Source organism: Schistocerca nitens, chromosome 2 (assembly GCF_023898315.1).
Source record: "Schistocerca nitens isolate TAMUIC-IGC-003100 chromosome 2, iqSchNite1.1, whole genome shotgun sequence".
NCBI lineage: Eukaryota > Metazoa > Arthropoda > Insecta > Orthoptera > Acrididae > Schistocerca > Schistocerca nitens.
The window spans coordinates 1,105,256,323-1,105,284,319 of NC_064615.1; the positions used below are offsets into that span (position 1 = coordinate 1,105,256,323).

A 27,997-nucleotide genomic window follows, 5' to 3' on the forward strand; every position below is an offset into this window, starting at 1 on the left:
GAAGAGATACGTCCACGTACTCAGAAATATGCGCAAAAGAGTACTTGGCTCAAGTTTTCCACTTTTTACCTTCTGTTTATTTGACAAAAGAGATTACATCAACAGTAGCACAAGAATCCAGAAGCACCGACAAGAAAGGCCTTTACTAGACTGGCAGCTCACAGACGAACGGGAGCGGGACTTTGCAGCGGATGTTCCTGACTTTGCCCGTTGCCTCCCACACGGCACCGCATTCACCTTCCATGGACGGTGGACCAGCGCTCTCGTCCCAGTGGATGTAGCCAACGGAGTCGAGTGGTTCACCTGAAGGCACAGAAGAAGAGCAGTCAGCAAACGGAATACCAGGAAGCTCATGCTGAATCGATTTTAGAGTCACTAGTTACCCAAACATGATGTTCACTGCCGATCGTGGGACTGAATGCTGTTTGGTGATGTTGTGGGCATGCAAGGCAATATAGCTGATACACTGGCGTCCAAAGCTAAAGCAACATACGGAAATTTTGCAACTTGCGTTTGTTTTGCCACATTTGCAACATTTAATCTCGGTGGTAGTGAGCTAGAAACAATGTAAAGAACGGAAACGAAGTCCCAGGCTTCTTGACAGAGCGTTTGAGAAACGATGCGGGAGACCCGCACCGCCGTACTAGGCAAGGTCCTAATGGAGGTGGATTTCCGTTGCCTTCCTCCGACCGTAATGGGAATGAATGATGATGATGATGAAGACGACACAGCAACACCCAGTCATCTCGGGGCAGGTGAAAATCCCTGACTCCGCCCGGAATCGAACCCAGGACCCCATGCTAGGGAAGCGAGAACGCTACCGCGAGTATATTGCTCGACGCATTTGGAGTAGTTCTGAAGCGAACGCCATGAAGTGTTTCCTTCCGTTTAGAAATCGAGTTGACTCACGAGGGCTTAAGTCAGGGGAGTGCAGTAGGTGGTATAGCACTTAGCAGTTCCATAAGTCAAACAAATCAGTAAAAGCTTGCGCTCTACGTGCTTGAGAATTGTCCTGCAAAATGATGGTTAGGTCCTGCAGAAAGCATCATCACCTCTGTTTCTAAACTTGTCGTAAGTTGTGTTCCAAAAATGAACAACTGCTACAAATTCGTCGAGCAATATACTGCGCCGCTCGAACTCTCAACACAACTGGCACTGCAAACAGTATACTACGACTTCCACATCCCTGGCAACGGATTATACACAATGCTGGTGACTACTTTGAAGGCCAGTCAAACTATTAAGGTATACCGGAGGTAAAATAGCCCCCCATTCGGATCTTCGGTCGGGGACTACTCAGGAGGACGCCGTTATCAGGAGAAAGAAAACTGGCGTTCTACGGATCGGAGCGTGGAATGTCAGATCCCTTAATCGGGTAGTTAGGTTAGAAAATTAAAAAGGGAAATGGATAGGTTGAAGTTGGATGCAGTGGGAATTATAGATGTTCGGTGGCAGGAGGAGCAAGACGTCTGATCAGGTGAATCCAGGGCTATAAGTACAAAATCAAATAGGGGTAATGCAGGAGTAGTTTTAGTAATGAATAAAAAATTAGGAGCGCGGGTGAAATTGTTCAGATAGTGAAGGGAGACTAAAGTTTAATAGTCATGGAGGACTGGAATTCGATAGTAGGAAACCGAAGAGATGGACAAGTAGGTGAATATGGAATGGTGGTAAGGAATGAAAGAGGAAGCCACCTGGTAGAATTTTCCACGGAGCATAACTTAATCATAGCTAACACTTGGTTAAAAAATCATGAAAGAAGGTTGTATTCGTGGAAGAGGCCTGGAGACACTGGAAGGTTTCAAATATACTATACAATGATAAGACAGAGATTTAGGAACCAGGTTTTAAATTGTAAGAGATTTCTACTGAAAGAACCAGAGGTTGGAGAGAGTTTGAGAGATCACTAGAGAACGATTGACAAGAGCGGGGGAACGAAATACAGTAGAAGAAGAATGGGTAGTAGCTTTGTGGAATGAAATAGTAGCCCGCATCCCGTGGTCGTGCGGTAGCGTTCTCGCTTCCCACGCCCGGGTTCCCGGGTTCGATTACCGGCGGGGTCAGGGATTTTCTCTGCCTCGTGATGGCTGGGTGTTGTGTGATGTCCTTAGGTTAGTTAGGTTTAAGTAGTTCTAAGTTCTAGGGGACTGATGACAATCGATGTTAAGTCCCATAGTGCTCAGAGCCATTTGAACCAATGAAATAGTAAAGGCAGCAGAGGATCACGTACGTAATAAGATGAGGGCTAATAGAAATCTTTGGGTAACAGAAGAGATATTGAACTTAATTGAAGAAAGGAGAAAATATAATAAAAATGTAATAAAGCAGGCAAAAAGGAATACAATTGTCTCAAAATGAGATCGACAGGAAGTGCAAAGTGTCTAAGCAAGGATGGCTAGAGGACAAATGAAAGGAAGTAGAAGCATATATCACTAGGGGTAGGATAGATGCTGCCTACAGGAAAATTAAAGAGACCTTTGGAGAAATGAGAACCACTTGCATGAATATCAAGAGCTCAGATGGAAACCCAATTCTAAGCAAAGAAGGGAAAGCAGAAAGGTGGAAGGAGTGTATAGAGGGTCTATACAGGGGCGATGTTCTTGAGGACAATATTATGGAAATGGAAGAGGAGGTAGATGAAGATGAAATGGGAGATATGATACTGCGTGAAGAGTTTGACAGAGCACTGAAAGACCTAAGTCGAAACAAGGCCCCAGAGTAGACAACATTCCATTAGAATTACTGACAGCCTTGGGAGAGTCAGCCCTGACGAAACTCTACCATTGGGTGAGCAAGATGTATGACACAAGCGAAATACCCTCAGACTTCAAGAAGAAAATAATAATTCGAAACTAAAAGAAAGAGGTGTTGACAGGTGTGAAAATTAGCGAACTATCAGTTTGGTAAGTCACGGCTGCAAAATACTAACACGAATACTTTACACACGAATGGAAAAACTGGTAACAGCCGACCTCTGGGACGATCAGTTTGGATTCCGTAGAAATGTTGGAACATGTGAGGGAAGACTCGCCCTACGACTTATCTTAGAAGATAGATTTGGGAAAGGCAAACCTACGTTTCTTGCATTTTTAGACTAGGAGAAGGCATTTGACAGTCCTGAGTGGAGTACTCTCAAATTATGAATGCAGCAGGGGTTAAATACAGGGAATGAAAGGGTATTTACAATTTGCACAGCAACCTGATGACAGTTATAAGAGTCGAGGGGCATGAAAGGGAAGCAGTGGTTGGGACAGGATTTGTTGCCTATCTCCAACGTTATTCATCCCGTATATTGAGCAAGAGGTAGAGGAAAGAAAAGAAAAATTTGAAGTAGGAATTAAAATCCATGGAGAAAAAATAAAAACTTTGAGGTTCGCTGATGACATTGTAATTCTGTCAGAGACAGCAACGGACTTGGAAGAGCAGTTGAACGGAATGGACAGTGTCTTGAAAGGAGGACATAAGATGAACATCAACAAAAGCAAAACCAGTATAATGGAATGTAGTCAAATTAAATCAGGTGATGCTGAGTGAATTAGTTTAGGAAATGAGACACTTAAAGTAGAAGATGAGGTTTGCTATTTGGGGAGCAAAATAACTGATGATGGTCGAAGTAGAGAGGATATTAAATGTGGGCTGGCAATAGCAAGGAATACGTTTCTGAAGAAGAGAAATTTGGTAACATCGAGTAGAGATTTAGATTTAAGTTTCAAGAAGTCGTTTCTGAAAGTATTTGTATGGAGTATACCCATGTATGGACGCGAAACATGGACGATAACTAGTTTAGGAAAGAAGAGAATAGAATCTTTCGAAATGTGGTGTTACAGAAGAATACTGATGATATGGGTAGATGACGTAACTAATGAGGAGATACTGAATAGAATGGGGGAGAAGAAGAGTTTGTGCCACAAATTCACTAGAAGAATTGATCGTTTGGTGGGACATGTTCTGAGGCATCAAGGGATCACTAATTTCGTATTGGAGGGCAGCGTGAAGGGTAAAAATTGTAGAGGGAGACCAAGAGATGAATACACTAAGCAGATTCAGAAGGTTGTAGGTTGCAGTAGTTACTTGGAGGTGAATAATCTTGCAGAGTAGCATGGAGGGCTGCATCAAACCAGTCTCTGGACTGAGGACCACAACAACAACAGCGGGAACCTTCTCCTCTACCGCAGAGCCACTTGAACGATGGCGGTGTTTTGCATTGCTGTCGGTGAACAATTACGATCAGCATAATGAGCAGCACTGGCGTGATAGGGCTTTTGTTGATCTGCACTTGGAGCAATCAGTACGATCACCTGTGTCATGTCCGGCTTTGCTGTATTGAATACATGTAAAATTGTAAATCTGTGGTAAGTTCCTATGGGACCAAACGGCTAAGGTCATCTGTACCTAGGCTTACACACTACTTAACCTAATTTAAATTAACTTACGCTAACGACACCACATACACCCATGCCCGAGGGAGGACTCGAACCTCCGACGGGGGTAGCCGCGTGAACCGTGGCAAGGAGCCCCAGATCACACTACTACCTCGCGCGGCGAGTGAATGTATGAGTTCATCAAAAACTATTAGGGCATAGGCCCTGTTTTCCATTGTAGTCAACGAGTTTCGAGCATAATTTTCATATTGTTATTAGCAAAGAAGGAATGCCGCAAATCAACAAAGGCACTAGTAAGAGTTTGCATAAAGATTTGATGAATAATTTCATATTCATTCATAATATATTAGGCGTAACTATATTTTGATTACTTTAGTCATCGAAAAACTGTTTGTGTCAACTCCTTCCATTCACATGAAATAACTACTCTGTACAATCGTCCTCATTAAGATTTGTAGCTAGGACCTCCAATCATTGGCGTTATCCATTAAAGATCTGCATATTAAATTACAGCTCAGATCTTAGACGTGTGTCTGGCTCTTAATTAGTGTCCTGTGTCACGGTAACATTTCACAAGCACAGAGTTTCACATGGGCTATGGTCAGCATGCAATGAAGACGTTTTTGACTAAGAAATCTTCAGATTATGAATATCTATTACACCATGATGTAAGTCCTACAGTAAACAGTTCAAATTAAATAGAATAGGTAGTTTATTGATGTTAAACATTAATGACATACGGTGAAAGACTAAATCACTACATGCTTGTCCTGCAAACTTTCATTACTGTAAAGTTCACTTAAGTCACTTACTACGTATCATGCATCTCAGGCACTTTTAGTTAGATTTAACTAACAGAAACAAGTCAGTATCAGAAAGGCCTTTGCAACAGTAATATATTATCAATGTGATGTATATAGAAATATTTGAAACCTCCTTAACAATGAGTCCAAGTAAAGTAAGTAATATACAAGTAGAATGTTAAAAGATCTGCACCGCACAGCATTTCTAGTTGTAGAAGTAGCAGCGTGTAGGTGATCACTCGCGTAGGTAGTGTGCAACAACATGTTGGCGAATTTACGCTTTTGGAAAAATATCCAGCTGTATATTATTTAACCAGCAATAATTACAAAGAATGAAAGTATATCGTTGGACTGAAACTTTTACCCTGAGACTGCTTCAGTGAGTGAGAATTGTCATTACCTGTCAACCGGTGATTTACTGCACTTCAATGTACCTAAAACAGAACAATTTGTCTTATATGTTGGGTGAATGATCGGTTTCACCGCATTATGAGTTAATAACTTTTTCTCTCATTAACATCCACTTCCAAAGGAGTAAATATTCATTGATGACAGACATATAAATGAATTACCATATTACGTTTACTTATATGTAATAACGGACATACTTTTTATTTAAGTACTTTAAATCTATCTACACGTTTCTAAAAATATTACTATGAAGAGTGTCACTGTATTTAGATGGCAATATCGTTGCACTGAATGAGGTTTGATTTCATATCCAATGTTTCTCAATAACACAGACAACAAAAACAAATATTCGGTATTATTTAATTAGAGAGGATATAAAATGTAGACTGGCAATGGCAAGGAAAGCGTTTCTGACGAGGAGAAATTTGTTAACATGGAGTATTGATTTAAGCGTCGGGAAGAGAATAGAAGTTTTCGAAATGTGGTGCTACAGAAGAATGCTGAAGATTAGATGGGTAGATCACATAACTAATGAGTAGGTACTGAATAGAATTGGGGAGAAGAGAAATTTGTGGCACAACTTGACTGGAAGAAGGGATCGGTTGGTAGGACATGTTCTGAGGCATCAAGGGTTCACCATTTTAGAATTGGAGGACAGCGCCGAGGGTAAAAATTGTAGAGGGAGACCAAGGGATGAATACACTAAACAGATTCAGAAGGATGTAGGCTGCAGTACGTACTGGGAGATGAAGCAGCTTACTCAGGATAGAGTAGCATGGAGAGCTGCGTCAAACCAGTCTTTCGACTGAAGACCACAACAACAAGGTGCTGTGTTGCATAAGGTAGTGGTCACATGACCAGGTTCTTAAATGGGCAGATCGAGCAGAGCTCATAGCGTTTAGTTTTCATCTTCTGCTCGGTGAGGCTGGTTTGGCAAGATCTGTGCAGCTGGAGGGACACATCTACAATTCTTTATCACCCTCTACATTTCTAACACTGAGAAACCTGCTGAATCGCTTTTTCCATTCCACCCAACATACAATTTGCACGATATCTCCTTCCAGTGATCTCTGAGGCTCACAGATTTGTACAGGAACGTTTCTGAGTGGATTATATACAGGCCCATTTATCAATATATAAACTTGCCTTTCAAACTACTCAGAAATTATTCTCAATGGCTCATCAATTGACCAACTCTGAAACCGATCAGTTTAGTTACTCAAATTTCGTCATTTTGGTGTACATTGACTTCCATTAACGCTATAATCGTTGTAGACATTGCATTCAGCTTCACATTTCCCGAAACTCGGTGCCCTTTGTTCCATCGATTTCGCCTAATCGCTCATCTTCGGCCACCACTGACAGTATGATTTACCACTGCAGGCACGGATCAAAGCTCTGTCATCTCTTGTTTCTCTTAAGTCATTAACATTGGCGATGTGCATAAACCACCGCCTGCTATTGGTCTCCTGAATTCCATTAAGCTGATGACACTGTTTGATCATAAACTAACGTACAGACCCCGCATACCAACACATATCCATCAACAAGCTGAACACAGTCTCGTCAGTCATACCATGGCCTCCATCCTGTTTATCCATATCCCCTGCCTCTTCCTGCAAACTCTCCCACTCCACACATCCAAATATACCAACACACCAGCGCTCCTCACATTGCCACACCTCTACACGCAACACCAACATTCCCTCCCACTGATAGCTAACGGTCCAGGTCCTAAGGCTTGCAGCTCTTCATCCCCAATATAAAGATCGTCTTTAGCTCGTGTTTTTGTAATAAGCACTGAACATTTTCGACGTGATCAATGAACAACCAAAATAGGTTCAATTGTTTGTAATAATGGGAATATTTTTTGTTTAAGTACTTTAAAACTGCTTTCCAAAGTGCTGATTCCAGAGATTGGGCGCGGTGGGGGGGGGGGGGGGGGGTTGTACTCTTGCCACTCTTCATCAGAAGTGTTTTAGAAACGTGTAGTTTTAAAGTACTTAAACAAAAAATATTTAAAATTTAATCTGTGAACACTCCTCGAAGCTAGAAAACAGTTTATGAAGAAATAGTAGGCTTTTATAAATGTGACAATAGCTGTTTGTGTGGTGAGTTTCAAGGGCATAATCTTTATACTTACATAAATCTAAAATTCCTACTTACTGAAGGCAGTTTCAACTTACCGAGAACTGTCTCGTAGTAGCCTTTCTGCGGCTCGTAGCGGAATCCAACCCTCGCCAGAATCTGGCCGCAAATCACTTTTCTAATGACTTCTTCCTCCTCCTTGGAATTAATAATCACCATGTGGCCACCGTCTTCTTCGCAAATACTTTTCGCCTGAGACCACGTCGCACGTAACTGGGGCACTTTGTAATAACCCACTCCATCATATTTCGTATATCCAGCACGTACGTCTCTAGATGTTGTAGTCGTTGCCACGGTGTCGTTATTGGAGGCGTTGGACCGAAGAGTAGGGACTTCTGTAAACACATCTATTTTACTACAGAATACAGATAAAATGCTTACGCTTTCTGTAAGAATCAACAGTTACTTTCTGTTATATATATTTTATCCGTCAGTTCGAAGTTTTGTGTATTTGCTATCTACCATTAATTTGTTTATGTTATTTTCCCCAGGCCCTGTGAATTTTATTAACAACCAAAAGACAATTACTGTCAATTTTTCACTTTCACTGGACTCTTTTTTGGTCGTCTCCAAACAAATGACACTTACAAAAGAAGCAACAGATCACTACTGAAAAGTTTTGAAAATTGATCGTCCAACAGCCTGATTCCGGATCCATAGGAGACAGCGAACACACAGTCTATTTCCGGACTTACAGCGTTCTCTAAACGCAGCTCTTTTGTGCTAATATCATGACCGAATACAAACGCCGTTTTATCCGTGCCTGTTCGCTGTACACTTCAAACCGTCAGTACGGATCCAGCCGCGTAGCCATGTGCACCAGGACTGCGGTGTGCATATCACTTCACCTCACGGAATTTATGAGAGCGTTCTGTTCCAATACAATCTGACGCACACCTTCATATTACACAGGTTTTCGTATCTTGCAGTTTACGCAACCACCTATATGAATTAATAAAGCCGTCGGGTTTCATATTTGACTGTCGGGGTTACCCATCAATAACTTTTGATTCTAAACCTCCGACGCAGGCTGCTCTGAAATTCATAAAGTTGTGCTTCAGTATCAGCACTGTAAGTTTATCCCCAATTCTCTGGCACACTGCGTACCGTATATGAGACTTCGGTTAGTTTTGGATGCAAATGGGAAGAGCTTCCGACGGCGCTAGGTGTGGTGCGATGTGCACACATTTTTTACGGTAGCAATTTTCTGTCTGTCCTAGTTGCTACGCTCCGTGTCAAAAAGGTGGTAACGAGCTGTTTACGACGTTACTTTCAGGGCAACCTTCATAAGCGTGGACCAGATACATTTTACCCATGTGCAGGTAGGTGGAAGAGTAGATGTTGCTAGGCAACTGCTGCGTCTGGAGAATCGTGTCATGTGCAGAGCGAGGCATAGTGACGATGCAGCGTATGTAAACATATGTAATTTTTCTTTTCCTCACAACGTGTACGATGGGGCACATTTTCACATGGTGGGAAGCTGATGCCTAGAAGATACACCTGAATTTAAACAATGGAATTTTAATGCTTGCGAAGTTGGTCATGGAACGGATATCTCCTTACAACGTTAGTCACCAGGGACCGCATATGGTTAAACTACCATGAACCAAAGAATTTGCAAACACAAGCACCAGAATGGTGAGGTCAGATTTGAAATCCACACATCGCGAGGGAATACTATCAGTGCTGTGTCATACTAGGACCACGTAAGAAAATCATCATTGTGTTTGCAGTTGGTCTCATGATAATGTATGACTCCAAGCGCACCGCTTTGCAGTTACGACAGTAACAGACTTAACTCTAGTCTTCTCCGTCTATCTCGTGCTTGATAGATCATTCCATAAAATTCCAATGTTAGCTCCATTAAAACTCTGATGTCCACCCTTGCCGATACGCTAGTCATGTTGTTCTTTCTGTAGAACACATAAATCCTTCAATATCCTTCAACATGGAATCGGACAAACATGGAAGACCCAAGTTCAGTCAATAACGATATCAAGTTATAAAAGCTCACAATATGGAACAAACTCAGTCCTGTTTTTGCATAACATCAAATAACACAAAAATAATTTCTAATATCACAACCTTTTAGAAAACTGAAAATGAAAGTAAGTAAATAATATTTGGATACAGCGGGATGTGAACCCGCTACACACTACTTTTTAACTTAGAGCCTTCCAACTACGCCTCACTGAAGTTCTGCAATGAACGACCTTGTATTTTATTTTACGGTCCTCTGAAGAAAAATTTAATTGCCCGTATGCTATTAACTGGCAATTAATTATAACAAATCCGACAAAGAGTGGCACGTCTTTTATGAATCTTCAATGTGACATTGCTTTAAAACGGCTTAGTTTCATAATACGCGAGGTATAACGCGAAAATAACAATATGAAAATTCTTTAGCTAATGATACGACGTTTACCGTCGTTTTATTACAAAAAATCGTACAAATAACAGTGCGTTCTCGACAGGTTAATTGTGCTGGCCGCTACAGTCGCAGGTTCGAATCCTGCCTCGGGCATGGATGTTTGTGATGTCCTTAGGTTAGTTAGGTTTAACTAGTTCTAAGTTCTAGGGGACTAATGACCTCAGCAGTTGAGTCCCATAGTGCTCAGAGCCATTTGAACCAGCCAATTGTGCTGGTGCTTGGGAACAGCATATATGGGGAGACTGAAAGTTTGTAACGTAAAACCCAAAAAGTATGCATTTCGGCTGAACTCGACAAATACAATATGGCGACTCAAAAGATCTGCTTTCGATAAATAGATCGTTCTTGCATCTTTTTGCTTCCACTTTAGGTGACACGCAGAACTTATTTGTGTTCCACGTGGCGAAGTGACTTCTCAAACTGATATAGCAGGAAGTGACGTCACAAAATTCGTAGGGCGCCACACCAGTCTTAGCTAACAGGCCGAGGTGGCGACAGTTTAACGCTTCGGTTGCGCCCAAGATGCAGAGTCAATGCGCAGGCAGACTGTCTGGCCTCGCCCATTCACCCTGTGAGTGGACAGGTGGCGTCTCCTTCGGCAGCATCCGAACAGGCGCACGAGACGAAGAGTTTGCTGGTTATCGGGCGCTCTAATGTTGGGCGCATTATGCAGCCTCTTAGATAAATAGCGTCCAGGACCAGAAAGAAATCCAATGTACATTCGGTCTGCCGGGTACCACAGGAGCAGGCTGGTTTTGAGGCCGTCCACAGTTCGTACCGGTGGCTGGTGGAAGTGGTGCACCGCTGCGATCGCTCGCAGAGTGAATCGTCCCAGGACTGATCGGAGTACTTCGGTCTTGAGAAGAATGAAGGTACTCAATCAAAGGCTCCTTTTATTCTGTTACGGTGTTAGCTGCAAATTTCCGGACCTCGTATTGGGGTAGAGAACTGCAGAAGTCTCCTTAATAGCTCAGAGGTGCACTACAGAAAGGAAGCAGCTACTTGGGTATCAGACTACTTTTGTACATTGATGTTTCTCAGGCTGGATGCTAGTATGAGGTCGTTTGATGAACGTTCGGTTGTCAATACGCAGAGAGCGAAATATACAGCATACACAATAAAGACACCTCGGCTGTCAAAATTTTAACAGAAAATGGACTAAGTATTTGTAGCAATGTTTACACATTTCCTTTCCTGCAGGAAAACTATAGCATTCAGATTATATTCGGAACCGATGGTTGGATAAAACCCGAGCTTCTGAAATATTTAGCATACAATGGAATGTATATCAAAAAGACAAATTAGATGCTATAGCAGTGGCAGTGTTCACTTGTGTCGGCAAAAATATTGTGTCTATAGAGGTAGACACTTAGCCTGACTGTGAAATTCTCCAGACGTGTGTAACAGTTCTAGTAATTATCCGATATTTTTACCGGACAACCTATTCGATCAAGACAATTTTAGAATCATTCGAAGAAAGTCTACACTCGATAGCGCGGAATTAACCAGATAGTGTAATAATGGAGGAGACTTAATATACCGAGTGTAGATTGGTACGTCTAGGGATTCATTGCAGGTGGTAAGCACAGGCTGTCTTGTTATGTACTTTTTGACGTGTTACTCAAAAACTGTCTTGAGCAGCAAGTTCGACAGCCAATATGCAATAAAAATATTTTAGACTTTGTAGCTATTACTATGCCCGACCTTATCGACGGCGTCAGTATATAGAGAGGGATTAGTGACCACGATGTCATCGTAGCGATTATGGATGCTACAGTCAATAAATCAAAGGGGCTAGGAGAATAGAGAGTTAGGGAACTGTGTCTGGCCATTCAGTACTAAGCTTGGGCAGATGGATATATATTCATTAAGTTCCATTATTTCAAGACAGTTAATCTTCCTTCCCCTAATCTAATATTAACATTTCTCATCTCCGGAAATGGAGGTACTCTTAAACGCACTAGTTTTAAATCTTTGATCCTAAAATATTTCACTACACCATGTATTTATCATTGTACCTAATAATGGCGTATCAGCCTTAAAACGGTTTGTAAAATGAATAATAAATATTGTAGATCATTACGCAAGTATTGCGTGTGTTTTCATTCAAAAAGTAAACTACATATATTTAGAGCAAACGTGAAAGGAGAGCTGCTATATGGGTGTGAAACAACCACGAGTTTGCGAGTCTTCCTCAGTCGATATCTTAGGATAGTTTATAAAAATCTTTTGGCCAAATGTTATATCCAACTCCTTTGGAATCGAACTTGAGAAGTACCTATCGCCATTCAAACAGAGAGAATAAAGTGGTGCCGGTTGGGACACATTTTCGAAAAAGCCAGGATGCTCTATAGAGAGACTAGCTTTCTGCTGGGATCGACGGGGTAAAGGACGAGGAAGGCCAGGGACAGCGAGGAGGTGGACTGTGTAGGAAGGGGCCCAGCAGGGGTTGAACACGTTTGCACATTTTCAAATAACTTTCGGGAATTCAGCCAGGTAACACTTTCAGCGACCGCCGATATTTCGGCGCGAGGACACCCCGCCATTTTCAACTGCAACGGACGTACACGCAAGTTTAAAACCTCGGTTCTCGGACTGAAGCAGGAAAGATAACACACACACTGAACACTAGTGCCACCAAAGATGACCGAAGTCGGAGCTATCGATAGCGAGACTACGAATTCGCAGGTGAGATAGCATTGACTCTGTCCCTCTGTTTCTTGACAACGGAGAGAGCCGGATTCCAAGCAGAGTTTAAACAAAAACCTCCAGCCTCGGTGTTATTATATAACATGGGGTGAGCAGTATCTAAGCAATGTTCGGCAATAGCAGATCTATTTGGCTGCTGTAATCATGTGTGCCGTTTATGCTCAGTACATCGGTCCTCCACGGTCCAGATAGTTTGACCAATATATGCCATGCCGCTGCTACAAGGAAAACTGTATACACCCGCCTTACGCAGAACAAGGTCATCATTAACAGAACTCAAAAGCGCTCTAATTTTAGATGGAGGTCGGAAAAAAATTTCACATCGTAAATACGACCGATCTTGTTGGAAGTGTTTCCTACGTAAGGCAAAAAGGCAGTAGACTTAGGTGTCGACTCTGAATTATCATCAATCACTCGATGTACAGATGGTCGATAGCGTAACGCACGTTCAATCTGTCTATCACTATAAGCATTTTGATGAAATGTAACTTCAAAATGGCACAGCTTAGCTGCCAAAGTCTCAGCGTCAGAAACGACATGTGCCCTGTGTTCAAAAAATGGTTCAAATGGCTCTGAGCACTATGGGAACATCTGAGGTCATCAGTCCCCTAGAACTTAGAACTACTTAAACCTAACTAACCTAAGGACATCACACACATCCATGCCCGAGGCAGGATTCGAACCTGCGACCGTAGCGTTCGCGCGGTTCCAGACTGAAGCGCCAGAACCGCTCGGCCACTCCGGCCGGCATGTGCCTTGTGTACCAAGGTACGAAGTACCCTTTCACGCTGAGGCGGATGGTGACAACTTGACCAACACGTCAAGAAAGGGAAGGCAACCATCCTCTTCCATCTCCATCGTAAAACGAATGTTCGGGTGGATCGAGTTCAGATGTTCTAGAAAAGAATTCAAATGCTCCCTACCATGATGCCAAACAACAAAGGTATCGTCAACATATTTAAAGAAACAGGCGGGTTTCAAAAGCGCTGACTCCAATGCACGTTCCTCGACGTCTTCCTTAAACAAATCTACGATCACAGGAGACAACGGACTACCCATCGCAACACTATCTGTGTGCTCGTAATACTCGTCATTGAATAAACAACACATGCCGAAAGAGATTAGTTAATTCAGTACCGAACCTAGCCTAAATTAACCGCAACGAATCAGACAGAGGAACACGAGTGAAGAGAGAGACTAGAACGAAACTCACTAAAATATCAGAGTCATTCAACCACAGTCCTTCCAAACGACGTAAAAAGTCAGCGGGGTTCCTGATATGATGTTTACACCGACCTACTTGTGGACTCAACAGAGAAGCAGGATGCTCGGTTACGCGATATATCGGTGCGCCGATGTTACTCACTATAGGACGGAAAGGAACCCCTTTCCTTGTGAATCTTCGGAAGACCATGTAACCTAGGAGGAACAGCACTATAAGTGCTTAATCTCTTGATAGTGGGCCCGCATCCCGTGGTCGTGCGGTAGCGTTCTCGCTTCCCACGCCCGGGTTCCCGGGTTCCCGGGTTCGATTCCCGGCGGGGTCAGGGGTTTTCTCTGTCTCGTGATGGCTGGGTGTTGTGTGCTGTCCTTAGGTTAGTTAGGTTTAAGTAGTTCAAAGTTCTAGGGGACTTATGACCACAGCAGTTGAGTCCCATAGTGCTCAGAGCCATTTTTTCTTGATAGTGTCCTGCGACAAACCATTTTTCTTCAGGAGGCTGTTGGTCTTTCTCTCAACACTTTCTGTGGGGTCAGCATCGATTCTGCGATACGCTGAGTCAGATAGTAAATGTTTCAACTTTTGAACATAATCCTGTTTATTTAAAATAACGGTGGCATTGCCCTTGTCCGCAGGTAAAAAACAATATCACGATCAACTCTGAGAGAGCGTAAAGCAGCCCTCTCTGCTGCTGTTACATTACTCTTGGGTGGACGAGCCCTAGTCAACACACGTCATGCCTCCCTCGTAACCTCCTCTGCACCATCAGAAGGTAGTTTGCAAATTGCCTTTTCAATTGAACTAATATAATCAACTACCGACAAACTCTTCGGAGTGGGTGCAAAATTTAAACACATCCCAAGCACAGATAAGGTTGCGTCGTCAAAAGATTTCTCTGTGAGATTTATCACAGAACGTCGAGATATAACGTCAGACTCCGTGCTATGAAAACGTTGAAACTGTTCCAAATGCCGAGCAGTTTGAGTCCATGAGGCACCGCCCAATCATACCCAAGTGAAATGTGACAATTCCGATGCAACCATTAAATGAAAACGATACAAATCTTTGGAAACAGAATCCAAACGTCGACGAGTAAAACGAATCCTTTCACGAACAAGAGCCAAGCCAGCAAGTTGCTTGATGCGATTGGTGGCAGGAGAATTAATACGGTGCACAAACTTGGCAAATATTGGGACATGATTTTCGTCACGACACCTCAATAAAAACGACAAAGCACATTGCAATCTAACTCGACAGCTACGAAGTTTATCCAACTTACGTGAACATCGATACATTTCCTCCCTGTAGCGGTAAACAATGTGAGACCTGAGTTTCTCCTGGCGTATACAACTTTCAAATAACTTCCGGGAATTCAGCCAGGTAACACTTTCAGCGATCGCCGATAGTTGTAACTGATACATGGCATATATTGGTCAAACTATCAGGACCGTGGAGGACCGATGTACTGAACATAAACTGCACACACGATTACAGTAGCCAAATAGATCTGCTATTGCCATGCATTGCTTGGATACTGGTCACCCCAAGATACTGGTCACCCCGAGATATTGGCATGCACGTCCAGCTATTGGGACAGAGTTATTAAGGAGGCAGTTGAGATTAAATTAGCGAGCAACCTCGTTAACAGGGATGGAGATTTTTGTTTAAACTCTGTTTGGAATCCGGCTCTCTCCCTTGTCAAGAAACAGAGAGACAGAGTCAATGCTACCTCACCTGCGAATTCGTAGTCTCACTATCGATAGCTCTGACTTTGGTCATCTTTGGTGACACTAGTGTTCAATGTGTGTGTTATCTTTCCTGCTTCATTCCGAGAACCGAGGTTTTAAACTTGCATGTACGTCGCATGTCCGTTACAGTTTGCCTTGAAAATGGCGGGGTGTTCTCACGCCGAAATATCGGCGGTCGCTGAAAGTGTTACCTGGCTGAATTCCTGGAAGTTATTTGAAAGTTTTATACGCCAGGAGAAACTCAGGTCTCACACGTTTTTGCAGTTTGTGAACCTTGTCCGAAATCGAGTGTACTGTCGCATCTTCGTCAAAGTCCTATGCTCTGCATGCGAGCGACTGAAAATGGGTCACTGTGGGGCATTCTGAAAAAAAAAAAAGAGAAAGTCCATATTCTCGAGATGTCTGGAGACATACCTGTGCGATATTAGCTGAGTTCGGGAGCCATAACTACGAATCACAGAATGCTGTTGGCACAGATATCGTTTGCAATATTCGTGCTCGGATGTACAATTTCTGGAGCTGCTTGACGAAATTTGAGCGCTCCTTAATGAGGACTGTGAGCACTGTGAATATTAACATGCTTAATGGACGCAACAGTTGTGTTCAATATATGGCAATACACTTGCTAAGACAGTGATCGCAGATGTGAAATAAATTCATGTGCGACATTAGTCAGTAGTACTATAAAACATGTTTCAGAGAAGAAACTAATGTGAAAGATCGAATACTGTAAGAGACAAACCACTAGTCAAAATAGTTTCGATAAGCTCATATTTCCGAAAAATATATTCATTTAATTTTATAAATATCTGGGGTTTGTACTGTGTGCTTTATATGTAGCCTGACATTTATACAACTGGATATGTACGTTACAGCAAAAAAAATCATAATTTTGGTTTATTTATAAATTTTGTACCTCTTATTTTATTACTATGGAGCTGATAAATCAAGAAAATATTGCTCTTGATGTAGGAATCTGTAATTCCAGAGTTTACTAACAGTTGGAAATATAAATTGTTTTTCATGTATTAGTAATTAAACAATTTCAGATCAACTCTAGTAATCTCAGTTTGTGTGAACATGTTTATCCTTCCTAAAAACTGATTATTGCACACACCTGTATTACTAAAAAATTTGTTACACGACTGGTTGCAGTCGTTACCACACCTTTGACGACGTGTTCTATACTACAGGTCGCTTGCTAACGCAGTTTTGTCATGTGGCTGGTCACTAAAGTAGGAGGAGGTATTGTTCACCTACATTTACAGTTTTCTTTATGATGATGCGATGTACTTTATTTTGGTTTTCTGTTGTGTTGCAGAGAACAAAATATGGTTTGTTAACGAATATAACCGGTTGTGTCGTAAATTTTTCAGTAATATAGCTGTGTACGTATCCTAAAAACTGTCAACCATCACCTCCTCAAAATAATGCATATTTTTCCTTACCAGATTGGTATCTTTATAATCAGAGGAAGGACATGGTAGATGAAGCTCTCTAAGCAGTTTGTTCAAGAAGCTTCACCCCTTACGAGTGCAATCAGTTGCGAGTGGCTGTCTGTTCTCCAATAGGCTTATGCTCAAGACCAGAACAACAAATTTTATACAAACTGTGTAAGAGCACTGGGATATTTACACATGTGGCACAGAGCTGCAAAGTAAGGGCAAAATAAGTCAATAAATATGAGAATTGAATTGTAGGTTGTGACTATAAATAACACGATAATGAGAAACACACTTTTGTGTGGATGTACCATGTACTTTGTGCAGACAACCACACGCGGCAAATTAATTTAATAATAGTCATTTTTGTTAAAATGTCTATAATACCTTATTGTTTAAAAAGCGTTGGTGATCATAAACAGCTGAGTTTCTCTTACCTGTCGTTACCGCCTCTGTCCCCTGACTGTGATGCGCTATTTTAATATGATTCGTGACCTCCACATCGTATTTCGAACAGACGCCTGCTTTGTCGCCATTATGATCTGGACTGCATGTAACGGTTGTCTGTAAATGGAACAGATTAATTGGAATAGTCTAGAGCTACTAATTTCACCTCACTATACATTACATCACTTACTTTGACAATTATTGCGGCGTTCCCATTAGGATAAGTTGTTTCTGCAGCACACGGTGTCTGATTTGCCAACGTTGGAAATATCGGAATCGCAACTGTTAGAGCTAATGCAATTACTCCAGCATTCAGCACAAACGCTGAAAAAGAAAGTGATAGCAAGTGAAGGACTCTTAACAGTACCGCTGATTTGGGCAGAGTGCATTCAGAACTTATATACTTGAGCAAATATAGTGTCCTCATAGCACAGAACCAGCAGGTGTGTGAACTGCTGGAAGAGCAGAAGAATCTGACTCTGGAGACAGTGCCTTTTTCCAGTTACTTCGACTACTGCAGCATCCATCAAGATGAGGAACACATAATTAGTGATTTATGTCCTGCTGTAGAAGCCCTCAGCAAGATGTGGATAATCTCTCGCAGTCCCTACATCCTACACATTCAATATTCAATGCCATTAGGAGAATGAACTTCTTGTAGGTAAACGCTGTACATTTATGTACAGAATACAGAATACAAGCATCACCACAATGTTAATCTCTTCAAATTCATGTGTTGCACTATATCATGTTTTGGCAGAGACCTCTACATGTATCATTACGAATAGCAGTGTAGACACAGTACAAATATAGCTATCGTTGTTTGGCAGCCCAGGGGAAAGTGGTAATAATTTTAGCTGTTAAAACAGTTGTTAATTCCCACAAAAGAAATTCACTCTTTCGTGAAACTGGTCATCTAAAACTTGCGAATCTGTTTCATTTTCACTTTCGCAGTCTTATTTGATAGGGCATATGTTGTCGAACGATAAATAAAAACGATAGATATACTGCTCGTACCAGAATGAAAAATGCTCCTAACATAGCACACAAAAGATGAATGAGTCCTGGCCAGAGTTAGGGGTGTAAAAAAGAGGAACTAGCATCTCATCTTATCTGATAGTTGCAAAGATATTTAAATCAATACATTTTGACGTATTCGCGCTTTTTTTACTTGTTGATGTGAATACCCATGTCATGTAATAATATGCATCATGTATAACTTATACGTTATGTCTTGTCGTATAACATAACACATTCCATCCTGTCTTCCAACATGGCTTTTGTCTTGCAGTGCAATATGACGGAGTGTCAATAATGCTTAGGGCGCATGTATCCTCATCCGGGATACTACCTATTGGAGGTGCATCCCATTCTCTGGAAGCATATAAATTGTTGTCTATTTGCTTTTACACACCTCACCATACATTTAACGGGGGATGGGTCTGAGAGAGTTCACTGCGGTGGGAAAGTAGGGTTAAAACTTAAAAAAGCGCTAATGTGTTAAAATTTTCTGATTTAAATGTCTTCGAAGCTGTCAGATAAGTCGAAAGGCCAATTCCCTTCATCCCTAACTGTGCCCAGGACACATTCGCCTTTTTCCGCTACAATTTTTCATTCTGGTTTCCAATTTTCCCAACGATATTTTTGACGTTAGACTGCCATATCTTGGCAACCAAAGTAGATTTTTGTTGTCTCGGGCGAAGACTGATCTGGTGTAGGGAATTTTTTATTGCGTTCTGAACAATGTTGCTTATATCGTGGCAATGGATATAGCTTTCACAGAATAACAGGACGACTACAAATTACTTGTATTTGTCTAGCTTCTTACAAAAGTTCAGTCCAATCGCAAAAATCTGAAACGTAGGTGTGGTTTTTGCACGCATAATCCTAATTAATCTGGATATTTGAAAGTTAGTTTCCAATTATATCGTAATACTTCATGAAATTGTTTCTCTACCTTAGTGCAAAGTTAGAAATGATTCGTACAATTTTAAAGTAGTCTATAGAAGTGGCACTCTACAGAAACCTCCCAGAAAACCGTATTTTTGAACGTAATATCGAAGCTAACCAAGACATTTTCAAACCGATAAAACTTGTCTTAAAGCGAGAGTGGACCAAATTTCAACCATCACTCTCGCTCCAGTACAGTGTTATTTAAGGCTGACGGTTTTTAAACGTAAAATTCCAAAGAGGATGCATGTAAAATCCGAAAGGTGCAAGTAGAAATGGTGCCATTAGCTGAGCATTAACTTCAGCCTAATTAAAATTTTTGCAGCAGGAATTAATCGCGCTGTAACGGTACTATATGTTCTGTGTTGCTGAAATTAATTTCACAACAGCCACCAACAAGCAAAAGCTATAACGGAAACTGAAGCCATTCACGAAGTACGACTGGTAGTGCTAATTGGTCTTAAACTTCACAATACCTACAAATAACGAGAAATACGGACACAGCAACCAATTAGCACACGAATATGAACTTCAGCTTACCTATTTAGCTAACTTGTGTACCAAACGAATGTTGGCAGATTGCAAATAAACTCTGAAAACTGAATGAACACATTGTAACAGCATATATACACATGGATAAAAACAACATGGCACAAACAATATAGGTTACCGAGAAACAAGAAATAAAAAATGTGTAACATTATCAATATACATTACAAAAACCAAACAAACACCCTCAAACCAGGCCTTGAAGACCGGCCACCGTGTCATTCTCAGTCCAGAGGCTATCACTGGATGCGGATACGGAGGGGCCCGTGGTCAGCACCCTGCTCTCCCAGTCTCTATCAGTTTTCGTGACCGGTGCTCCTCTTCTCAGTCAAGGAGCTCCTCAACAGACTGACCTCACGATGCCTGGATGGACCCCGTTTGCCAACAGCACTCGGCGGTGACCCATCCAAGCGCTAACCAAGCCCGGCAGCGCTTATTTCGGTGAGCCGACGGGAACCCGTGTCACCACTGCGGTAAGGGCGTCGCCTAATGTACATAGCAACCAACTCAAAAACAATTGCAAATAAATATCTACCCAACCGAAAATTGAGAAATAAAGTTTAAAAAGCATAACAACACTCCTTTCGTAAGTAACAATAATCAACAGGACATACATAAAAATATAAACTTTCTCACTTAGCTTCTAACTGTAGGATTTCTGGCACCCACCTCGCGAGCGATGTGTTTCAACGATAAGTCAAGTAAGGGATCCCGCGTGGCCTGCCTAGCGTTTTTGAACTAGGTTCACCGCCGATCAGTCGTTTCAATGTCTGCTTGTGACACATCAGCATAAAATCATTACTGCCACGGGAATGACACAGATTACGCATTTTCATGGAGTTTTCGAATCTGATATATTCCGGCAATAAACCGTACTTCGGAAAGAAAAAAAAAAACAAATATGTGTGAAATCTTATGGTCCCTAAGCTTACACATTACTTAACCTAAATTATTCTAAGGACAAACACACACACCCATGCCCGAGGGAGGACTCGAACCTCCGCCGGGACCCGCTGCACAGTCCATGACTGCAGCGCCATAGACCGCTCGGCTAATCCCACGCGGCACTTCGGAAAGGAAAGTTAATGTGCCCGGATGTCACGCATCTAGTCCATCTCCATTTGCTAAGTACACCGCCCAAATATGACGTCAATACACAACGGGTCAAAGATGAACGCCCGATAGCTAACGCTTCGGTTGACTCGCAACGGTCCTACTCCCGGCTATTCCAGTCACTTGAGAGCTTCACTAGTCGTCTGCACTCATTTCTCGGAACGCCCGGTCTCCTCCAGACACAGGCACGTCTCTTGGAGTAGAATTCTCAGGAAAGCATCAAGAAAATCTTGACATCGTTCGGGATCAGACGAGACTGTAACGGTTCAGTGAGGCGAATAAGTGGGCCAGCCCCGACTGAATTATCCGACTCGTTGGCGAGCGTGAGGTCCCAGTGCGTATTTACAGGTTGCCTCTCCGTTTAGGACCTCTGCCTGTAGCTCTCGTAAATAACACAACGCTTCTACGTTAGTAACTTAAAACCTTAACCCGATAGCGGCGTAACGTACGGAAACGTATTAGGCACACTGACTACTATACAAAAACTCGCCCGCGGCTCCTACTAGCCACCGATGTCGAAACATAAACAAATATGGAGCAAACAGATGCAATTGGTCGTTCTTAACATGCAGTAAAAAGCATTAAGCGAATAGCTAGGTTATAAGTCATTTGAATTGATAAGTACAAATGGTCGTTTTAACTTTGTGATATAAATCACTGGTTCAGCAAATAGGTAAGTTACAAAACATTTGAAAAGAGAGGAAATACAATAAAAAAAAACAACCTGTTGACAAGAGAGAGCTGATCATTCAGCAGGTCTTTGGAGCCAGGACGGGAATGCTTATAAGTTCCTATCTCTTGTAAAACATTCATTTTGCACCCTTTATCCACTATGTGAAAGATTTGTATATTGAGAAAGGAAAGCTGTGGGTGTAAGTGCTTTTCAGCTTTAAAATGTTGTACAGAGTTGACTTGTAAGCACTCTCGCGTTCTCTATTCAATAAATGTTCACGGAACTGAGTCTTAAACGCCTTTCCTGTTTGTCCTGTGTAAAAGCTGAAAAAAATACGACTCCAGTGAGTCGTTCACCACTAATAATCTCACTAATATTTTTATACGTAACGAGAGACATCGTATTGATAAATAACGACAATCAGGGGTATACAAAGTTCAGCGCAGCGTATGCCCAAGCTTTTATATAAGATAAATAGCAAGAGCATTTACGACTCGGTTCTGTGATCATTTGTTGAATAAAGACGGCGAGAATGCTTATAATCAACGTCTGAAGAAAATCTTAAAGTTAAAAAGCACCTACCCCACCGCTTTCGTTACTTTATGTAAAAATCTTACACTTAATGGATACAAGGTGCAAAATGAATTTTCAGAAAAAGAGAGAAATGTATAAGCATTCTCGTCCGGGCTACAAAGATCATTTAGCAAATGATCAGCTTTCTCTTGGAAACAGATTGTCATTTGATAGTATTTCCTCTCTTTCCAAATGATTTCTAGCTTGTTCGCTTAACCAATGGTTTATATCACATAGTTAAAACGAACATTTGTACCTCTCGATTTAAATGACTTGTAACCTCGATAAGCTTTTTACTGAATGTTAAGAACGGCCATTCATATCTGTTTCCTCAGGAGGTCTTAATGATTTTTAATGTAATTCATTTTGATGTGTCTTTTAAATGGTTTAACTGTGATGGCTAGTCGGAGCTGCGAGTCAGCCATTTGCATAGTGGTCAGTGTGTCTAATACATTTTCCTACGTTACGCCGTTATCTGTCTGAGGCTTTAAGTTGCTAACGTAGATGTGCTGTCTTGCAGCTGTTGTTCATAAAAGCCCTAGTTAGACGCCTTAAACGGAAAAAATGCCTCTGAGCACTATGGGACTTAACTTCTGAGGTCATCAGTCCCCTAGTACTTAGAACTACTTAAACCATTACACACATCCATGCCCGAGGCAGGATTCGAGCCTGCGACCGTAGCGGTCGCGCGGTTCCCGACTGTAGCGCCAAGAACCGCTCGGCCACTCCTGCCGGCCTAAACGGAAAGACGACTAGTAAACACTGTAGCATTTTCTAGGTTTAATAATGTTTTGTTTAGGCTTGGTGTACATTTTTTAAAGGTGTTCAGGGACTGACAGACATTACGAGTTCCAAAAGAACAAAATTTCAGTCCTAACGCTGAATACACCAACTTCAGATTTTATTCCTATTCGCTCAACCTATCTCATACTCTTCGTGATACAGCAAAGGAGAGTTCCCATACACTATGTAAGTGTGAATAGGATTCGAATTCCCTTCCTCTCGACGGATATTGTGTTTAGAATTATTAGGCAATCATGAGGTAAAAATATCCTAATTTCATTATGCGAATATCATTAGAGTAAACCGTAAGTTGTGTACTTTCACATTTAACTACTACGTCGTTGTACCACCAAACGAAGGAATCGTAATTTTTGCTTTCACGAAGATAGTTGGACTTCTAACAGAAGTCACGTTTAATGGTGTTTTCAAATGTACTTTATGGAGTGACTTAAAGACGTTACAAACGACTTTACTTCTGTACAAAATTCATTCTGTAATGGCGAATAAATGCTTTGGGGTGACTATATGAGATATTAAACACATTATTTAAAATATTTAAAAGGACTTCTAGAACAAGTTCTGTTTACTGAATAAAAATTTCAAGAAACTTGCTAATATAATTTCCTCTAATATGTTGCAAACAGTACAACCTGTAAACTGTTACTTGTAATACTTTTATTTTCTTCACATTCTTGAGTGAATCTCCACAGATTACGAGTTCAATAATATTGTCTTGAGTACCGCAAAGAGGACGTAAGAGAAGACAGGAAGAGACGTACAATTGTATGAGTAGGATTTGATAGACTAGCGCAAGACCCAAGTGGAAACAAGGCCTATGGAATGGACGAAATTCCCTAAATGTTACTGAGATGCTTGGGAGGGTCAGCTATGACCAAATATTTCCACCTGGTGTGTAAGATTCATGAGGCAGCGAAATAGACACAGACTTCAAGAAGAATGTAATAAAATTGCTATTCCAAACAAGGCGTGTACTGACAGGTATGAATACACTGACACGCTTTATTTACAGAAGACTCGAAATACTAGGAGAATCCGCCACCAATTGGATTTGTAGATACAGAGAAAACTTTTGGCAGTGTTGACTGTTCTACATTACTTGACATTCAGAAGACAATAGAGATAAAATATAGGGAGTGAAAGTTTATCTGAAACTTGTGCAGTAACCAGACTGCAGTTATAAGAGATGAAAGCTATGAAAGGGAATCAGGAGTTGGGATATTGTGCGACAGTGTTCTAATCTATCCCTGGTGCTACTCAGTCTGCACACTCAGCAGACTGTCAAAGAAAATAAGGACAATTTTTGAAAGGGACTTTAAGGTTACTGGGGGAAGTAAAACCTTCTTGGCTTGATGATGAAATCGTAATTATGGTTCAAATGGTTCAAATGGCTCTGAGCACTATGGGACTTAACTTCTAAGGTCATCAGTCCCCTAGAACTTAGAACTACTTAAACCTAACTAACCTAAGGACATCACACACATCCATGCCCGAGGCAGGATTCGAACCTGCGACCGTAGCGGTGGCGCGGTTCCAGACTGATTAGATTAGATTAGATTAGATTTACTTTCATTCCAATTGATCCGTAGTGAGGAGGTCCTCCAGGATGTGGAACATGTCAGAAAAACAACAATACATGACAAATATTTACAACTAAAACAAATAAGCTAATGTACCATTCCAGAGGTCCCAAGTGGAATGATCGTCATTTTTTAATGAACACTAAGAGTTATTTTACAAACACTAATGCACTGAATTTAAAATAAAAAAGTTTTTTATTTATTTATAAGGTAATAAATATGTAATACAACTACTGTAATACTTATTTACAATGAACACATTACTGCACCGAAATGGTGCAGAAGTTAGATTATACTTACACACACACACACACACACACACAAATTTTCAATGAACACATTACTGCACTGAAATTGTGCAGAAGTTATGTTGTACTTATATACAAATCATTTGGTTTTACTAAGAAATTCATCAATGGAGTAGAAGGAGTTGGCCACCAATAAATCCTTTAGGCTTCTCTTAAACTGAATTTCATTGGTTGTTAAGCTTTTTATGACTGCTGGCAAGTTACTGAAAATGTGTGTTCCTGAATAATGCACACCTTTTTGTACAAGACTAAGTGACTTTAAATCCTAGTGAAGATTATTCTTATTTCTAGTATTGGTTCCATGAATTGAGCTGTTGGTTTGAAAAAGTGATATATTTTTAATGACAAATTTCATTAAGGAATAAATATATTGGGAAGCAGTAGTTAGTATCCCTAGTTCCCTAAACAGGCTTCTGCAGGATGTTCTTGAGTTCACACCATATATAACTCTTACTGCACGTTTTTGTGCCCGGAAAACTTTAGCTTGGCTTGAGGAATTACCCCAAAAAATAATCCCATGTGACATTATGGAATGAAAGTAGGCATAGAATGCCAGATTTTCCATTTTTATATCCCCTATGTCTGACAAAATTCGCATTGCAAACAGAGATTTGTTAAGACGCATCAGCAGTTCTATGGTGTGCTCCTCGCAGTTGAATTTATTATCAAGCTCTAATCCCAAGAATTTAACACTGTCCACTTCTTCTATCTTCTTGTCATCGTATGTTAGACATATACTCTTGGGACACCCCTTACAAGTTCTGAACTGCATGTAGTGTGTTTTTTCAAAGTTTAGTGACAAAGAATTGGCTAGGAACCAGTGATTAATGTCCACAAATATTTTATTGGCTGATCTTTCTAAGACTACACTTGATTTGCTATTTATTGCAATGTTTGTATCATCGGAAAACAAAACAAACTTGGCATCTGGTAATGTTACTGATGAAAGGTCATTGATATACACAAGAAAAAGTAAGGGCCCCAAAATGGAACCTTGTGGGACCCCACATGTAATTAGTTCCCAGTTGGATGATGCCTGATAGCTTGATACATATCTCTTTCCTAATAATACCCTTTGTTTCCTGCCAGAGATATAAGATTTGAACCATTTTGCAGCATTTCCTGTTACACTATAATATTCTAGTTTACTTAAAAGGATATTGTGATTTACACAGTCAAATGCCTTTGACAGATCACAAAATATACCAGTTGCCTGCAATTTTTTGTCTAATGAATGAAGCACATTTTCACTGTATGTGTAGATAGCCTTCTCAGTATCAGAACCTTTTATAAATCCGAACTGTTACTTTGACAGTATGTTATTTGAGATAAGATGGTTATAAAGACGACTGTACATTACATTTTCGAAAATTTTTGAGAATGCTGGCAACAGTGAAATTGGACGGAAATTTGATGCTATTTCTTTATCTCCCTTCTTAAACAGTGGCTTAACTTCAGCATATTTCAGCCATTCAGGAAATATTCCACTGATAAACGACTGGTGACACTGAAGCGCCTAGAACCGCTCGGCCACTCCGGCTGGCTCGTAATTATGTCAGAGAGAATAAATAACTTTTAAGAGCAGTTGAACGGAATGAATTTTGTCCTTGAAATAGGTTAAATGATTAACATGAACAAAAGTAAGACAGGGATAATGGAATGTGATGAAATTACATCAGTCGACACTGAGGAAATTACCATGTGAAACGCTGTAGGTAGTCGTTGAGTTTTGCTTTTTGGACAACAAAATAAGCTACATTAGTTTGGGCAGAGAGAATATAAAGTGCAGACTGGAAATAACAATAAAAGCGTAGCTGGCAAAGATAAATTTGTCAAAATAGAATAGAAATGGTAGGAAATATTTTCTGGAGGTATCTGTGTCGAGTGTAACATTGTACAGATGTGAAATATGGCCGATAAACAGTGCAGACAATGTTAAAATATTTTGTAATGTGGTGCTACAGAATAATGCTGAAGATCAGATGGACAGACTGAATAACTACTTATATACTGAATCCAACTGGGGAGAAAGAAATTTATGGCATAGCCTTACTAAAAGACTGAATCAGTTGTAGTACACATCATGAGGCATCAAGGAATCATCAGTTTGGAAGCAGAGAGACGAGAAGGGTACCGAGCGAGGTGGCGCAGTGGTTAGCACACTGGACTCGCATTCGGGAGGACGACGGTTCAATCCCGGTCCGGCCGTCCTCATTTAGGTTTTCCATGATTTTCCTAAATCGCTCCAGGTGAATGCTGGGATGGTGTCTTTGAAAGGGGACGGCCGACTTCCTTTCCCGCTCTTCCCCAACCCGATGAGACCGATGACCTCCAACGGGAGGGGTGGGGGGAGGGTTGGTGTCGTAAAAAGTGGAGACGGAGGCTGTGGGTCCAATACAGCAAGTAGGCTGAGATGTGTGCAGGCTGCAGTTGTTATTCTGGAGTATAGAGAGTTGCACAGGGTAGACTAGCGTTAAGATCTGCATCCAACAGTCTTCGAACAGAGTAACACTAAAACAAAAGCTGTATAAATTTACACCTCCAAATACCGCCGGTAACGCACTGTACCTGTGGAGGCCATGTCGTGGCACTGGAGTCAGCGGAAGACTGGATACTGAATTGCAGAGACAGCTGTGGGGTCAGCTCTCGCCACTTTCGGCACTGCTCGTTGCTGTAACACTCTTTATGGCAGACGGGACAGCGTTATCTG

The 27,997-nt window shown here is 41.2% G+C and overlaps 1 protein-coding gene across 1 annotated transcript; it reads right to left on the minus strand.

Moving 5' to 3' along the window:
- Positions 1 to 54: 54 nt before the first annotated feature.
- Positions 55 to 27,997, minus strand: LOC126234803 (hemolymph lipopolysaccharide-binding protein-like). Its single transcript, XM_049943550.1, has 5 exons — positions 27,856 to 27,997; positions 17,931 to 18,064; positions 17,731 to 17,857; positions 7,783 to 8,079; positions 55 to 303 (listed from the first exon to the last, which is right to left on the minus strand). Exons 1-5 carry the CDS (start codon positions 27,866 to 27,868, stop codon positions 146 to 148), a joined length of 729 nt encoding a protein of 242 aa, XP_049799507.1. The 5' UTR covers positions 27,869 to 27,997; the 3' UTR covers positions 55 to 145.

Coding starts and splice junctions, on each gene's coding strand:
- LOC126234803 (XM_049943550.1), bottom strand. Junction 17,858..17,930: donor ACGCCGCAATAATTGTCAAA/GTAAGTGATGTA, acceptor TTCCATTTACAG/ACAACCGTTACATGCAGTCC. Junction 8,080..17,730: donor GACAGAGGCGGTAACGACAG/GTAAGAGAAACT, acceptor ATGTGTTTACAG/AAGTCCCTACTCTTCGGTCC.